The 16,243-nt window shown below is 41.2% G+C and overlaps 1 protein-coding gene and 2 long non-coding RNA genes across 3 annotated transcripts; 1 reads left to right on the top strand and 2 right to left on the bottom strand.

Annotated features, from left to right (window-relative positions):
- Window positions 1-1,357: 1,357 nt before the first annotated feature.
- On the top strand, window positions 1,358-2,529 carry LOC134652160 (uncharacterized). The gene is made up of 2 exons (XR_010097167.1): window positions 1,358-1,481; window positions 2,398-2,529. It is a non-coding gene; the product is annotated as an uncharacterized LOC134652160 (long non-coding RNA).
- A 1,941-nt stretch (window positions 2,530-4,470) lies between these two features.
- On the bottom strand, window positions 4,471-5,021 carry LOC134652158 (uncharacterized). Its single transcript, XR_010097166.1, has 2 exons — window positions 4,956-5,021; window positions 4,471-4,913 (listed from the first exon to the last, which is right to left on the bottom strand). It is a non-coding gene; the product is annotated as an uncharacterized LOC134652158 (long non-coding RNA).
- Window positions 5,022-7,540: 2,519 nt separating this feature from the next.
- Window positions 7,541-16,193, bottom strand: LOC134651905 (coiled-coil and C2 domain-containing protein 2A). The gene is made up of 13 exons (XM_063507008.1): window positions 15,651-16,193; window positions 13,733-15,547; window positions 13,294-13,478; window positions 13,064-13,184; window positions 12,598-12,757; window positions 12,141-12,308; window positions 11,580-11,843; window positions 10,802-10,954; window positions 9,988-10,305; window positions 9,573-9,650; window positions 9,285-9,445; window positions 8,521-8,638; window positions 7,541-7,740 (listed from the first exon to the last, which is right to left on the bottom strand). The coding sequence occupies exons 1-13, from the start codon at window positions 16,139-16,141 to the stop codon at window positions 7,555-7,557; spliced, it is 4,218 nt and encodes a 1,405-aa protein (XP_063363078.1). The 5' UTR covers window positions 16,142-16,193; the 3' UTR covers window positions 7,541-7,554.
- Window positions 16,194-16,243: the final 50 nt, after the last annotated feature.

The following is a 16,243-nucleotide window of genomic DNA, read 5'->3' as shown; positions in this document are numbered from 1 at the left end:
GCCTCATGGGCCGCAAGCGGCAGTGGTTCTCCATCGACGACGCGCTGGCCCAGCTGGCGCTGCACAAGCCCATCCAACGGCACTACCTGCAGCAGGTGGGTCACTCTAACACAGGGCTCGTGTGCACGCGGGAGCGGGACGGCTGACGGACTCAAGTGTAGGACGGTCACCGAGAGCTGGCCGAGTGGGAGCACGCGCGCCTCATGGGCCGCAAGCGGCAGTGGTTCTCCATCGACGACGCGCTGGCCCAGCTGGCGCTGCACAAGCCCATCCAACGGCACTACCTGCAGCAGGTGGGTCACTCTAACACAGGGCTCGTGTGGACGCGGGAGCGGGACGGCTGACGGACTCAAGTGTAGGACGGTCACCGAGAGCTGGCCGAGTGGGAGGACGCGCGCCTCATGGGCCGCAAGCGGCAGTGGTTCTCCATCGACGACGCGCTGGCCCAGCTGGCGCTGCACAAGCCCATCCAACGGCACTACCTGCAGCAGGTGGGTCACTCTAACACAGGGCTCGTGTGCACGCGGGAGCGGGACGGCTGACGGACTCAAGTGTAGGACGGTCACCGAGAGCTGGCCGAGTGGGAGCACGCGCGCCTCATGGGCCGCAAGCGGCAGTGGTTCTCCATCGACGACGCGCTGGCCCAGCTGGCGCTGCACAAGCCCATCCAACGGCACTACCTGCAGCAGGTGGGTCACTCTAACACAGGGCTCGTGTGCACGCGGGAGCGGGACGGCTGACGGACTCAAGTGTAGGACGGTCACCGAGAGCTGGCCGAGTGGGAGGACGCGCGCCTCATGGGCCGCAAGCGGCAGTGGTTCTCCATCGACGACGCGCTGGCCCAGCTGGCGCTGCACAAGCCCATCCAACGGCACTACCTGCAGCAGGTGGGTCACTCTAACACAGGGCTCGTGTGCACGCGGGAGCGGGACGGCTGACGGACTCAAGTGTAGGACGGTCACCGAGAGCTGGCCGAGTGGGAGCACGCGCGCCTCATGGGCCGCAAGCGGCAGTGGTTCTCCATCGACGACGCGCTGGCCCAGCTGGCGCTGCACAAGCCCATCCAACGGCACTACCTGCAGCAGGTGGGTCACTCTAACACAGGGCTCGTGTGGACGCGGGAGCGGGACGGCTGACGGACTCAAGTGTAGGACGGTCACCGAGAGCTGGCCGAGTGGGAGGACGCGCGCCTCATGGGCCGCAAGCGGCAGTGGTTCTCCATCGACGACGCGCTGGCCCAGCTGGCGCTGCACAAGCCCATCCAACGGCACTACCTGCAGCAGGTGGGTCACTCTAACACAGGGCTCGTGTGCACGCGGGAGCGGGACGGCTGACGGACTCAAGTGTAGGACGGTCACCGAGAGCTGGCCGAGTGGGAGCACGCGCGCCTCATGGGCCGCAAGCGGCAGTGGTTCTCCATCGACGACGCGCTGGCCCAGCTGGCGCTGCACAAGCCCATCCAACGGCACTACCTGCAGCAGGTGGGTCACTCTAACACAGGGCTCGTGTGCACGCGGGAGCGGGACGGCTGACGAAGTCAAGTGTAGGACGGTCACCAAGAGCGAACTGATACGATATGACCTTCAAGAAAAGAGCGTCTTAAAGGCACTTGCAACCTCTCTCCCCTCTGGTCTTGCAGATGTCCATGGGCGATGGTAATTGCTTACCATCAGGCGATTTGTCTGCTGGTTTTCCTCCTACATGAAAAAACCGGACAAGTGCGAGTTGGACTCTCCCACCGAGAGTTCCGTACTTTTTAGTATTTGTTGTTATAGGGGCAACAGAAATACACCATCTGTGAAAATTTCAACTGTCTAGCTATCACGGTCCGTGAGATACAGCCTAGTGACAGACAGACGGACGGACAGCGGAGTCTTAGTAATAGGGTCCCGTTTTTCCCCTTTGGGTACAGAACCCTAAACATGCACCCTCTATCTATGTCAATAATTGCGTTAAACTGGGTGGGTGGGTCCAGTTGAGCATGAAGCTATATTCAAAACACAGTCTACTGACTGAAGATAAATACGCGAGATATAAGCCACGATAAATATTTCAATTTCCAATTCATTAAAATTTTAGGGGCCCACTGATGCAATGATGATCACTGATCAGTCCGCCGAACGATATAGGCCTGTCAGAGCTGTCAATCTTTGCGTTTAAGGGCTCATTTAAACGGTGCGAGAATTCGCATAGGAGTTTCGTTACATTGCGTCATTTGATCGGTCGGCTGAATTGACGTAACCTCAATGGCCGCAATGTAACTAAAATCGTATACGAGTTCGCGCGCCGTCCAAATGAGCCTATAACTGACAGTGCCCCCTTAGATGTGTCAAAATTTCTACATTAACCATTCTTGTGTAATTATTTGCCTAATGTTTCTTCTTTTCTCCATTCCAGCTCCGACGCAGCCGGAAGCCAGACCCGGACGGGAGCTAAGCTGTGTCCTGACAGGTTTTTGTGATGTTTGCTGTCGCCTCCCACATCTCGCCACATTCTGACCTTCGACACAAGATAACTTGATACTAAAGTCTATTTTTTTATTCGGTAGACTGAAATGACAGTTAATAGTATGAAATGACATTTCATGTTCATACAATTAGCTGTCATTTCAGTCTACCGAATAAAAAAATAGACTTTAGAATACTGCAAATACGTTGATCGTTCTTTAACACATTCCTTGCCACCCAGCCAAACAAGACATCCGCGCCAGGCCACAAAAATTTCTTCATATAAAGGTGTAAAGTAGCATTCAATAGAACTTGCTAACTATGCAAACAAAAGTTACTAGTAAATTGACATTCAGTGTCAGTTTTAGTATGGCGGTTTGTTTACATAGTTAGCAAGTTCTATTGAATGACACTTTAGTATCACGATCCCGACTATCGGGTCGTCCGGCCTGGGAACGAAATCATAAAATACCCGATAGTCGAGTTTTCGGCACTGAATGTGTTAAAGTAAAATCCATGATTTCCGTTTTAAACTTGTTTATAATAACTGCATTCCCGTTGCCAGGGAGGTTTTGAGATTATACTGAGCCACTTTTGCTATGGGACCAACCCCGAAATCGCGAAAAGAAAAATTTGGCTGTTTCATACATTTTGGCTGGTCCATTTTCTATGGGAGGGTAATTTTTTTTTTTCGCGATTTCAGGGTTGGTCCCATAGTAAAAGTTGCTCAGTATAAACCCAAAACCTCCCTGGCAACGGGAATGCAGTTATTTTTTTGGACTTGAGGTTTGGACCATAGAGAAATAGTAAGACAAGAGTGCTCACTCCATACATCAGTTCAGACTATTAATTTCAGTGTCTACATCTAGCATCGAGTAGCGGAACTATCAGTACTGCTACATCTATTGTCAAGTAGCAGTACTGATAGTTCCGCTACTCGATGCTAGATGCTAATAGTATTTTTGGTACTAAAACTGATGTATGGAGTGAGCACTCTATGTATTTTTTTCTCTATGGTTTGGACTAACTACAGACACTACAGTTAAAATTTGTCTAAAAATGATGACGTCAGCGGGCCTAGGAACTAAGTTTGGTTTATAGTACATTGGTATTGGTATACTGTCAGTTTTTTTAGCGTTATAAAGAACTCCGCAGAAGTAATCATGTGGTTGTAAGTCAGGCAGTTGATGCGGTAAAATTTTTATTAATAAAAGATTATATTAAGGTAATTAAGGTATCTAGTGTCTTGATATCTTGTAACTTGTTAGGTTAGAATGGGACGGTGCTGGGAGGCATAACTTTCGCATTATACATTGTAGATGCCGCATATTTTAATCTTCTACAATAATATTTTAGCAGTGTTGGCTTTCGATTTGTCCTCGTTTTACACCAGTAATTGTATTTATTATAATCATAACACTTATTTAACTTATGAATAGACAGCTGTTTAGTCATCATCTCAAACAGGGCTTAATGTATGGGCAATAAATCGTATACATATTTTTGGCACTTTGTCCGTGTCGATATTTAATACCTTGACTAGACACAGAACGTGGCGCCTCGCGAGGCAACTCGGTCTGTAAAAATGCCTCGCCCGAGCGTGCGTATGTGCGTGCCTATTTAAGTGAAAAACGCTGAAAAAAGTTTCACTAGATGTCGCTTCTACATCGAATGATACTCCCATAAGCTATGTCCACACTGTGCCTTTTTTCATTAAAACAAAAACATGCGTCAAATTACATTCAACAAAACGTCTAAAGATGTGACGACTTACGGCATAACTATTGTCTAAGTAACCTTCAAGACCTAAGTGGGTCAGTAGGTGGGTCTAAGTGGGTCAATTTGACAAATGTGCAATAACCACAGCCACAATGAATGAATGAATGAATACCACCAAAAAAAATGCATGCAATGGCCACAGTTGCACTTACAGCCGGGTGCCATAGTCGTGCACATAGCCCATTGGCGAGTGACGTTTTTGAATATTACGAATGCAGTGAAAAACTGAACTTTTTTTTTAAAGTAAAGATAGACCCCTAAGCCAACACTTTCATAATCGACCGCTGTAGGGATGGGTATGAGATTACTGTTATTTTATTAAGCCGCTCAGTTTGTATGATATACTGTCCTATATGAATGACAAGTGTAATTCTAATGTCAAATTATCATAGCATGAATGAACATTTATACTGTAAATTAAGACGATTTTAATCAACCATCAATAGATCTGTTTCATGTTTTATTATAATTATTATACTTTATTTAATTAGTTACTGGAGTTGTATTCTTCGGTCATTCACAAGTTATAATAGGGCAGTATAAAAGTGAAAATGTATATTTATTGTACTCTTAATACAACTGCAAGAAACCACTGTTAAGTGTAGACTTAATAATTATTTGGTATCTCGCAGTAAGACTTTCATCAATTGTATTGCCTGTTTAACAATAGAAAATATTGAGTTGCCACTCGTTCATAAAATACCATGGATTCTTACGCCTGAACGCCACGCCTATCATAAAATGCCACATCCTCAAAATAACATAGATTCTTATCCGTGAACGCCACACATATCATAAAATGCCACATCCTCGAAATAACATAGTTTCGTAACCCTGAACGCCACGCATATCGTGTGCGGCGCGTTATCGTGAACCTTGTCGGAATACACGAAGGTTTATATGCCGCGGGCGGCAGTTGACGTCTTTGATGGTATCTTTCGCAACAACATACCTATCAAGCTTATAAAATATCACTGTTTCAATCATGTATCTATAGTGCGTTCTAATTAGTTACCAAGATTGCGATGGACCAGGAGTTGATGTTACATTATTTATTACGTACCGGTTGTGCTTAAATGAACTTGGACGTATCAAATTGTCCCGTACATAAAGGGCCAAATAAACTACAGCTTTGGGATACGATAAAATAGCATATAGAAATAGTTTTTTGTTCAATATTGAGTGGGACTATATTATCCGATATAGGAACCCTTGAAATATGGGGTAAAAGATGAGTTAAACATCAGATTTTTTTTGACATTATTTTGATAGTTTGATAATGTGGCATATTGTGAAATTGTTGCAACTTATCAACGATTTACAGGTAGATTCACGAAAATAGATCCAATGAGTGAATGATAAATCCATTTTCATTTTATTGGTACATTTCGTGAAATTACCTATAAACATGCAATACATTCTCTCCCATTCAAACTTTCGTTACTTTTCATATGACAGTAGTAATAAAATTACATTTTCACAGTAAATATCTTTAATGAATTTAAATGTGGAATCAGTCTGACATTCACATTTGCCTGTCACTAGTTAGGTTAGGTTACCGGACTGAAACTCGGCTAGGGAACTTGAGCGGAAACTGTGAACCTTATCAACGAAATAAGGATCACTGTTGGACGCGTTTGACGAAAGTTTGTAAGAGTAAAATGACAACGCGCGCGTAGAATTTTGAGATTTTTAGCTTGTAAAGTGACAACCCTAAAGAGAGATGTCATGCTCCTTGGCAACCCCACTTTTCGTTTTGAATTTTGATTTTTACAAGCTTTTCATTAACTTGCAATGTATGTTTAGTTTGTAAGGATCAAATCTTGCAAGCTAAATTTGACCCACTTCCCGGTTTCCGATGAAGATTAAAATTTGCATACATATGTAAGTCGGGTGACAAATGACAAATATGACAATGCCATATTATGGTACCATCGAGCTGATCTGATGATGGAGACAGGAGGCGGCCATAGGAACTCTGTGATAAAACAACACAACCTGTGTGTGTGTTTGGATTTCTAGAATGGTCTCTATGAGTATTGGTTACATGTGGAAAGAAAAGTACAGTCAGCGATAAAAGCTTGTACCAAAAATGAAATTATTGCCAAAAACTTATTTCTTTTACTTGGTAAGTTAGTAACAGTTCTACTGAATGTACATACTCAAAACTTCTTATACTTTAATTGATTGAATGTGTAATTATTGAACTTGGGGTTGCTATTGATCATCTCAACAACCCACAGATTTTTTATCTAGAATCTTTAATCTTACCTTTTTAGTAAAAAAGACAGAAGAAACTTGGAGTCTTAATATTTACGTTCATATACATTATTCAATTGGAATTCGGAGTTCAGGATCGTCATTGAAAAAAAAAACTGAAAGTGGAGTTGCCAAGTAGATTGACATTAACATAGTGCTAGCGAATTTGGTATTTATTTTTTGGACATTAAGAGCTCATTTTTGATGTTTTTTGCGCGCGAGTTGTCACTTTTCCACAGTAACGTTGGCGGTATTGGTAGATCATCGCTATGAACACTTCTTTTCTATTTTTACGTATATTTTTATACTACGATGGAATAAATGTTAATTTTATTTTGTTAGCATTAAAACGAAAAAGACATCGCCGATATTTTTATTTAAATGAAATCTTGTTTTTTTAAGTATCCTGGTATAGTTTTAATAATAAATTTATATTGCTCTTCTGTAAAGGGTTTTTGTTTGATAAACTGTCTCCAGATGATACATTTATCCTAAACCGACACTTTACATTATAAGGAAGGTCACTTACACAAGAATCCTGATAGTAGCGAGGGTTCACTGTATTATATTATTTGTTTGTACCGAAGTTTCCAATTTACTCTAACAAGTAAGAGGCACATATTTACGACAGGCGTGTCATCAATGTTTTTAATGTGTGGCGTTTGACACGATAGGCGTGCCATCATATTCTATGGCGTAAGGCACGCCTGTCGTGTTCCGAAATAATTGTTCGCCGCCACAGCCAAAAGTTTTCGAAAATGGAATACGCAACGAAACGGTTAAACTTTGGTAACAGTTAAATTTTGAGTAATATCTGATATTATTATGCCTTATTAAACTTTTCGACGCCGTGTCAAACACAAAAGCTATCACGCCTGACGCCACGTCACCGAAGTGTCAAAACTGAAATTGAACTTTATGCATATGCACGTAGGTCTATGTTGCTCTGTGATATGTGACCGATTAATCGGTCTTTGGCGTTGAACCTACGATGCGGATATATCGGTCATTGGCGTCCAAAAGGTTAAGGATTAAATAGATTAGATTAGTATTTTTTAGGTATTTATGCTTATATCCTAGAAATGCTAGCCAGGAACACCCATACACTGATAACATTATTGGGGTACGGATATATTTCGACCCCCAGCGCGAACTCCGCATTAGGGTCCGCGTGCACGTGGAGGCCCGTCGATTTGACAGTCGAGATGACAGACCTCATGTTCACGAACGGCATGTTTAGTGGGAACCCGAACATCTGAAAATAAAAAGTTTTATTTTTGAAGTGAAAACTTCTTTAGCGGCGCTGTGCACTTTTTGTGATGGGGAAAAAATGTTAAACTCGTAACAGGTGTCACGTGACCGTAAGACGTAAGACGGTCACGTGACCTGGTCGAAAAACTGTTACTTCAATGTCATTCAGTTTTTCTTTATTGATTTAAATGCCATCTAGTGAGTTTCCGAACTGGTATTAGGGCACTTTCACTTAACTGTGCACCTTTAACGGACGGTTAGCAATCGTTACAAAACGTGACGGTCAATGTCAGATCCCATACATTTTGTCGGGAATGTAACGGTTAGACGTTACTGAAACACGACTTAAGTCGCGCTTTAAGGTGCACAGTTAAGTGAAAATGCCCATAAATATAACTCGAGTACTAACAATGTAGTGCTTAGGTGTTTCAAGTAATGCGACGAAATAACGCTAGATGGCGTTAACCTCAATTATACATAGTGCTGCAGACATTTTGCAATAGTGATTGAGTTTTCACTTCTGCCGGCACTCCCTGAGTGCAACCCGTTGTTTTTTTTACTGTTGAAATGTATACCTACATATTAGAAAATATGCGCTGATAATAATTAGGGATAATCATGTACATCAAAATCTGTCATACTGTACTGTGGATATGACAATAGAGTCGGACCACGCTAAGTTTTCATACCTACTAAGTGCTACGAGGGGCACTAGAAAGTGAACCTTCTGTACCTAGTACCTATTACCTACTATTATTTATTCTGTGCCTAAAGTATATCCTACCTTGTGTGTGACCATTAGTTGTTTCAACCGCTGTCCTAACCCCGGCTTCTGTTCCGTGGGATTGAAGGCGTAGTACTCCCAAAACGGCAACTCTTCTCGAAGAAGCGTACTACAGTATCTGTACAACATAATGATTTAACCTTTTGAACGCCAAACGGCGCATCCATTTGCCGTGCCACTGACGCCACGGGGGTAAAATTTAGTTTTGTGAATAAATAATGCCAACCTAAAAATGGGGTGTTTTTCAGCAGATTTTCATCAAAAAACTATCAACGGCAAATGCCGTCTTTGCCGTCGTTGTCACGATTTTGCGTTGACGTCAATTGCCGTCTGTGGCGTTCAAAAGGTTAAAAAATCTTCACGTTAAATGGCGGCATGGTCAAGGAAAATTATAATCCAAAAGGTCTGATCAAGGTGGTTTGGATCTGATCATCAGCAAACTTATCACTCCGTCAGTGGGGAGACACTCCTGTGACTTCGGGCAAACTCGGCTCCGTTCGGCTCAGCATTGCTCCGAGCAATTATTAGTTGACACAACTTGACGTCCACAAACCGACCACAGATAAGATAATGACTTGAATTTTGACAAACCTAAATAGCCGAAAGGGATAGTGCCATAAGTTAGAAAGGGATATCATGATTCGACCCTGAATCGCTGTCAAACTTCGGTTTTGTAGGAAGTGTCCTTTCTGTACGGTAGTACTATTCTGTAACTCCGTTTAGGTATTACTGCTTTCAGAAATTTCTTATCTATGGCAAGTTACCTGTTCCAAATAGTTTTGACGTGAGGGCGCCACTGCTGCACCTTACTTTTAATCCGGCTCTCCAGAGCTACTCGTAAATTCTCGGCGCCGACGGCAGCGGAGTACAGACTGGTATCAGTCACTACTGGGAGCTTCATTACGAAAATAGATTTGTCGAATACCTGAGAAGTGAAAATATTATTAAGGGCTAATAAGGAAGATACCTGTTTCATTCTAATCTTAGAGTGGTTTACAAAGTAATTTGGATCTTATGTCCAAACTGAGTATAAAATTAGATAAAGCACTCACGGGCTGCCAATCTGAAGATCGAGTAAAATCAAAAGAGACGCTTTCACAATCGAGAGAAGACTGGACGTTCACCCAAATCTAAAAGAAAACAGTCGATTCATAATATATAAGATGGTCAAGCAAATCTTGTCAGTAGAAAAAGGCGCGAAATTCAAATTTTCTATGGGACGATATCTCTTCGCGCCTACATTTTTCAAATTTGCCGCCTTTTTCTACTGACAAGATCTGCTTGACCAAGTATAACTCATGTAAAAATCAAAAAACAAGTACCTGAGAATTTACACAATTATTACTCTATGCATAATTAATTATTAAGATAACTGTTTTCAAATCGGTCAAACCCCTTTGGAGGTAAATAGGCAACTCAAAATACAGCACGCAAAGTGAATTACTATTAAAGATATAGGGTACTCACATTATCATTGTCAAATACATAATTCACACTCTTCAGCGGGCAACTGACATCTCTCAACTCGAACCTCTCCCCACTAACTGCATCATAAACGTACCACACGAATCCATCGTTCCTCCCAAACAGTTTACTCTTATACTGATCACTGGACATAACTATTTTATGGGTGGTTAAATCGTATTTGGTGAGGACGTAAAAGCTTAGGCCTCGGGGGAGCCCTAGGCCTGCGGCGATGTAACATTTGAGGCCGAGATAGAGAAAATAGCTGGTTAGGAGGATAGTGTGGTCGAGGGGAGAGCCGTGGAGGACTTTTAGGAGTTCCTGAAAAAATTAGCTAGTTCGTTGGTTCGCTTTTTTAGTCTTATTGGGTCGTCTAACTCTAAACTAAACTGCTAATAAAATGCAACAAATAACCTACTTTATTAGGGTAAGGATCATCTGATTGCCTCTTCCAGCTGAGGCATTGTACTGAACTATGGTATCCGGTTCAAAGGACCAAATAGTTTTTGATCCGTAATTTTATTATCAGACCGAGCAGGAAATACACCAGGGGCCCGTTTCTCAAAAGCTTGTAACTTGTAATACAAGTGGAAGTCTCTTTTTAACAAAAGCTGTCAAAAAGTGACATCCGCTTGTATTAGTTACAAGATTTTGAGAAAAATATCCCGGCTCATATGACCACAGGAGGAGGCCCAACATTTTGTAGGGCCCTATTCGTCAAACAAACTTGCCACGTGACGTGACATTGGCCTCAGCAGGCCGTGTCACATTGTGTTTTCTCGTATTACAAGATTAGGTGACCTAAAAAAACACTTACCACCCCCAGTAACGTGACTACTCGTCTGTCTACTGGCTCGTAGCATGGAATGAGCGATACGTATCTCAGGCACGCGTCCATCATTTTCCCGATCCCATCGGCTTTGCCGCTGAACCCGCTGTAGATTGATTCCAACTCTGTTCTTTCTTCCGTCTACAAAATAAATAAATTTAAAGGCAGGTAATTCTCGATTCCCTTTTGAATGTCTAGGGATCATCTTCCTCGCGTTGTCCCGGCATTTTGCCACGGCTCATGGGAGCCTGATGGGGTCCGCTTGGCAACTAATCCCAGTAATTGGCGTAGGCACTAGTTTTTACGAAAGCGACTGCCATCTGACCTTCCAACCCAGAGGGTAAACTAGGCCTTGTTGGGATTAGTCCGGTTTCCTCACAATGTTTTCCTTCACCGAAAAGCGACTGGTGAATATCAAATGATATTTCGTACATAAGTTCGAAAAACTCATTGGTACGAGCCGGGGTTCGAACCCGCGACCTCCGGATTGAAAGTCGCACGCTCTTACCGCTAGGCCACCAGCGCTTTTTTTATGTCTAGGGATATGCTGGTTTATTGTGGCCTTATCTTCGTTGACTTATTAAGTTTGATCTTTTTACAGCTCCTGACCTGACTCAAGTCTGACTTTCAGTTTGTTATACCTTCTTGGGTTTCTTATAAGAAAAAGGGTTTTGACAGACAGACGCATAACGAAAGGATCCTAAAGGTTCTTTTTTCCCTTTGAGGCACGGAAGGCTAAAAATAAACTTCTTGAGTGTTGACATACCGTATCCTTCTTTCTTCCGCTGCTGGACGATCGAGAACTCTTCGACATAGCTGACCCACTCTTAGGATTCTTAGGAAAATTCTCATAATCCGGCGGCGGAATGGGCTGCAGGAAATGCGTCACAGACTTGTTGTGACCCGTACTGTCTATGTACGTGAGGGAGATGTTTCTCGAAGGGAACTCGTTCGTGTACTCGGTCACAAAGTTGTTCAGATGTCGGATGATGTAGTCGTCAGGGTCGGTTGGGACTGGTTGATTGTAGCCCTGAAAATTGAAGCGTGATGATAATGTATGCAATAGGTTATCAAATAAGTCAGCAACGCTTTAAGCTACTGTTGTTCTAAACAAGTTCCAATTTGGTCTGAGTCCTTTCTCTAGTATTTTACAACTCTACATAAAGAACTATCAGCGTCACGCTATTACTCTTGCATATTCAAGTTATACCTAAAGGCGAATAGACGAACGAACAAACGAAAAAGTGGTTCGCGGTAGCCCCTAAGATTACAATAGTCGATTAACTCTGTCGTCGTAAGTTAATCAGTTACTCAGGTCTCAACTCACCTGTCCCGCTCCCAAATGTGAAAGGCTACTGGTGATCTGAAGCGACACGAAAGCTGCTTCCTTACTCATCAGCTGAGTTACCTCAGGTATCAAAGAGTGGGAGTTTTTGGGGGCACTCTCGTAGCCTAGAAGGAAGGATGGCGAAGATATCTTGAAGGTGCCTTTTAGCTGAAATATACACAAGATCTCTCATTTATGTCCATTACTATCTGAAAATACACAGCCAAGCCAATTGTTCCGGCAACCATAATATGGTTATATTATAAGGACGGTCAACGGTCAGATCCTTTGCAACTGATAAATAACCAGATGTTATGAAATACTCCTAACTATTATTGTTGCCGATTTTATAAATATCCCATTGTAGAGTCTGTTCGGAAAGAAAAGAGTCGTGGAATGTATTGGGCCCCATACATTCCACGACTCTTCTGTTTCCGCACAGACTATACCTACTTACCATTCCCATGTCCAGAACCGTCTTCAATGGAACCTCTACGCAGCCAAGCCACTTGTTCTGACAACGGTAGTGGACTGTAAGCGGCTGGTCGGAATCATCAGCGACCGGTGACCGCTGTTCATCGAATATATTCACTTGTATTGTTGAGAGAGGAGACAGTCTGTAATGGTAAACGCATCAATGTCGGTGTCACAGAGGTATCTCCTGTGTGGGATCTAGAGACGACCCAAGGGAAGAAATTTGGCAAACTCATATTTGTGACTTTATTTCTTTAAATACTCGTATTTGGCGGATAGCGGATATGTCAGTTTAAATAAGGTTAATTTAATTCGTGTTAGAGGCCAATGACTCATTTTGGGTCATCGCGACAGCCAAGTAAGTAAGTAAAGCTACTTGCCGTCTAAGTTTAAACTTCTCAAAAGTTGGTCCTTCGAACCGGACATCACAATAATGAAACTAAACTTACTTAGTCTTGATCTTTATAGTCTGATTCCAGGTAGGATGGCAGCCGATAGCCGGAGTAGTTTGCTCCGATATCTTATGATAGGACACTCGAACAAAAGGGCGGAGAGGCCGAATTTTGAAACCTAAAAAAATCGAGGTAGCAGACCAGAAAAAGGGATACCAAAAATTTTACTCGAAATAAATCAACAAGCTCTAGGTAAGCAGTCCAAAATCAATTCAGATGATACCTACCAGCGATTTTCTCATCATCATCATCATCGTTCTGAACGACCGGAGCACTGCGATCCCGCAGTCCGAGAGCACGGAACACGCTCACACGGATCTCCTGGTCTTTGGGGAGGGCATCTGACAAAAGCTGTTGCCGAGTGCTGTTCGAGAGGGACAGGGATAGGTTGGACTGGTTTGAGAAGAGGCCCCTGAAATTGTATAGTTGGTAGATAAAAAAAATCAAAAAGTAAAGTGTAAATATGTTAAAAAGCGATTTTGCCGCGGAAAATCCTCAGATTTGAAGCAACTGAAATTGTAATTACTGCTTGTCTTTCAACTACGATATTGTACGTTCGATCGATCAAGTAATTTTAATTTTCACCAGTATGTAGGTATAGTCATCATCAAAAACCTCACGCCTATTTATTATTCTCAATTCCTCGTCAATTTTTTTTAAACCAACCTTAAACTCAAATCCTTGAAATCCCGTACGACATCTTTATGAGTTTTCTTCAACAGATGCTCACTTAAATCTTTTACCATATTATTATTTAACTTCTCCACATATTTGGCTCCAATGTACCTCTGTATCTCTATTGGGTCCATATCTTGATTATCATAATATTGAACGTCGAACTCATTCTCTGTACTCTTTTGGAGACAGTTCAACTGCTCTGTTGAAATTTGACTTGGCAATAAAGGTATCATTTTATTTTCTACATTTGTAAAACCACCGGTATTTCGTAGATGTAAGAGTTTTAGTCTGATGAATTCCGGACTTTCTTTATCTATAGGAATATTAGCATCAGAAGCCACATTTAATTTGGATAAACGTCTCAAGGTATTTATTATTTCCTCGTCATTTCCAATGTCCTTTTCATATATATTTTCTATTATATTTTTCAATGCATCAATATCAGGCTTATCAATACCATGCATTAATCTCTTAAGCTTTCTACCTATTTCCATGGAAGATTTGATGGACTCCATTTCGTTTTCATTTAATTTCTCATTCCAGCCCATTTGTAAACTTACCTCGCAAGTCGTATACAAATTCCCTTTAAACAGATTACTGCTTTTCAATCTCATGTTATTTTCTCCTGCTATTTCTTTGATATTATGTCCACAACCAACATGTTTGGAATTGGGTTCTACAATGTTGTTGTAAACAAATACTTCAGTCTTATAATCTGCATTGACACTAGTTTCTTTTATTTTGGTCAGAGCTATTTTTACGTGAGATACAGATTCATCTTGTTCAAATAACTCTATTGTTATTTCAGTGTTTTTGGGTAGTATTTGTACTGAAAAAGATTCCGTGAATTCTACGTTAGTTTTATCTACTGGGCTAATTTCGTATGCGTCAGACTCGCAGACAAACACGTCATCTACGAATATCTTAAAAAAATACTTTCTTGATTGAGGTTTCTGAGATTTTCGTCTGTCTGTTATTAATTTAGGATCTTGTCTTAGGCCTATGTTGATTTTATCTTTTGTTACTGTTTTATTAGCAATAGTTTCCGCTTCCATTTTTATTAGATCTTCATCAATATCTAATTTGGGTTTATTCATTTTAGATTGCAATTTATTTGCTTTTGCATTTTTGTACTCGACATATTTTGTAACATAGTCATATTCAATTCTATCAAGTTTATCAGTGTATTCTATATTAAATACTTCAGACCATTCTTTTTCGTATTCTTCAGAATCTTTCGTACTTTTATCAATATCTAAAACGTAACCAGTCTTTACTTTCCCTGATTTTTCTCTGGTCATTAAAACGTCTGACCACACGGAACCAATTTGGTGTAGCATTTTGTTTCTCATATTTACATGTTGTTCATGCTTGCTTTTCAAATAAAAAAGTTTCGCCGAATATTTTCTAACTGTTTCATCAAATCTTACAGTTTCCTTTTTCGCTGATATTTTCGTGAAGTCTTCTTTGAGACCGTCTCTAGTTTCTCTAATAACTTTGATATCTCTTATTAATTCACTAAGCATTCTCTCATTTCCTTTGTACTCATTGTATATTTCAACAAGTTTACTACAAAGTAATTCTTCTAAAGATAATTCATGGTGATGTTTGAATTTAATATTTTTTATTGTCATATCTAGAAATTTACTTAATCCGTCGTCAGATTCATTTGTAGCCACGATGTCTTCAAACTTTTCAGCTTCCATATACTGAACTGGTATAGGTTTATATTCTGTTATGGCATATTCCAGCACTTTTGGGTATACAGGGTTTAAAACTGTTGTGAGTAACTTGTCTCCGTAGCTGAAATAAAATTTACATATTTGTAGGTACAAATTTAGATATCGGATATGGTTTCAGCATTAAACATTAAGTAGGTAATTACAACAGTGGTGCTTTAACTTACCCATGCTCCGGTATAAAGCAAAGAGGCTTTTTAAACATTTGTATACCAGAACTTCTAAAGTAAGTGTTCGATAACGCCTTCGAATTATCAATCTTCATGGTCACTAATTCTTCGGTCACGGGGGGAGTAAGACCAGCTAATTCAGAGTTAATTATATCCATTAAATTTGAGGCGTCTGTTTTCTTTTTGGTAAGTTTTTTCTTACCTGGCTTCTTATGAGCATACTTCACATCGTATTCTGTAAAGAAATCTTTTTCGGTGATAGTTTTTGAGTGAGCTTTCGATACCCGGCGTTGCGAATGTGTTTTCGGTTCAGAAATAGCCTTTTCGTCTATTTCGTGATATTCTTCGATGTCATTATCCTTCCCGAAGCTAGATGGAAACGATTTTAATTCAATATTTTCACTCATCGTTACACAAAATAAAGAACTAGAGTGGTTTCTTTTACTCAAGCTTTGTTTGTTTTCATAACTTCCGCCATTTGTTGTCATAGAGATAATTCTACATTCAAAATTACGACTAATCAAAAACCGAACGCAGCCATAAGCTAGCAAATGCACATATTAAAATCAGCGTTAAAATTATTGTCTTGA

The sequence above is a fragment of the Cydia amplana genome, chromosome 11, assembly GCF_948474715.1.
Source record: "Cydia amplana chromosome 11, ilCydAmpl1.1, whole genome shotgun sequence".
NCBI lineage: Eukaryota > Metazoa > Arthropoda > Insecta > Lepidoptera > Tortricidae > Cydia > Cydia amplana.
The sequence above is the reverse complement of the archived record's forward strand: the minus strand, read 5'-3'. Positions and strand labels throughout refer to the sequence as shown.

What these genes read in the sequence shown, in the direction of transcription:
- LOC134651905 (XM_063507008.1), bottom strand. Translation starts at nt 16,141, where the DNA reads ATGACAACAAATGGCGGAAGTTATGAAAACAAACAAAGCTTGAGTAAA. An exon ending in TGATGATGAGAAAATCGCTG is followed by an intron (nt 13,185 to 13,293) that starts GTAGGTATCATC and finishes CGATTTTTTTAG; the next exon opens with GTTTCAAAATTCGGCCTCTC. An exon ending in GCGGAAGAAAGAAGGATACG is followed by an intron (nt 10,955 to 11,579) that starts GTATGTCAACAC and finishes TTTATTTTGTAG; the next exon opens with ACGGAAGAAAGAACAGAGTT.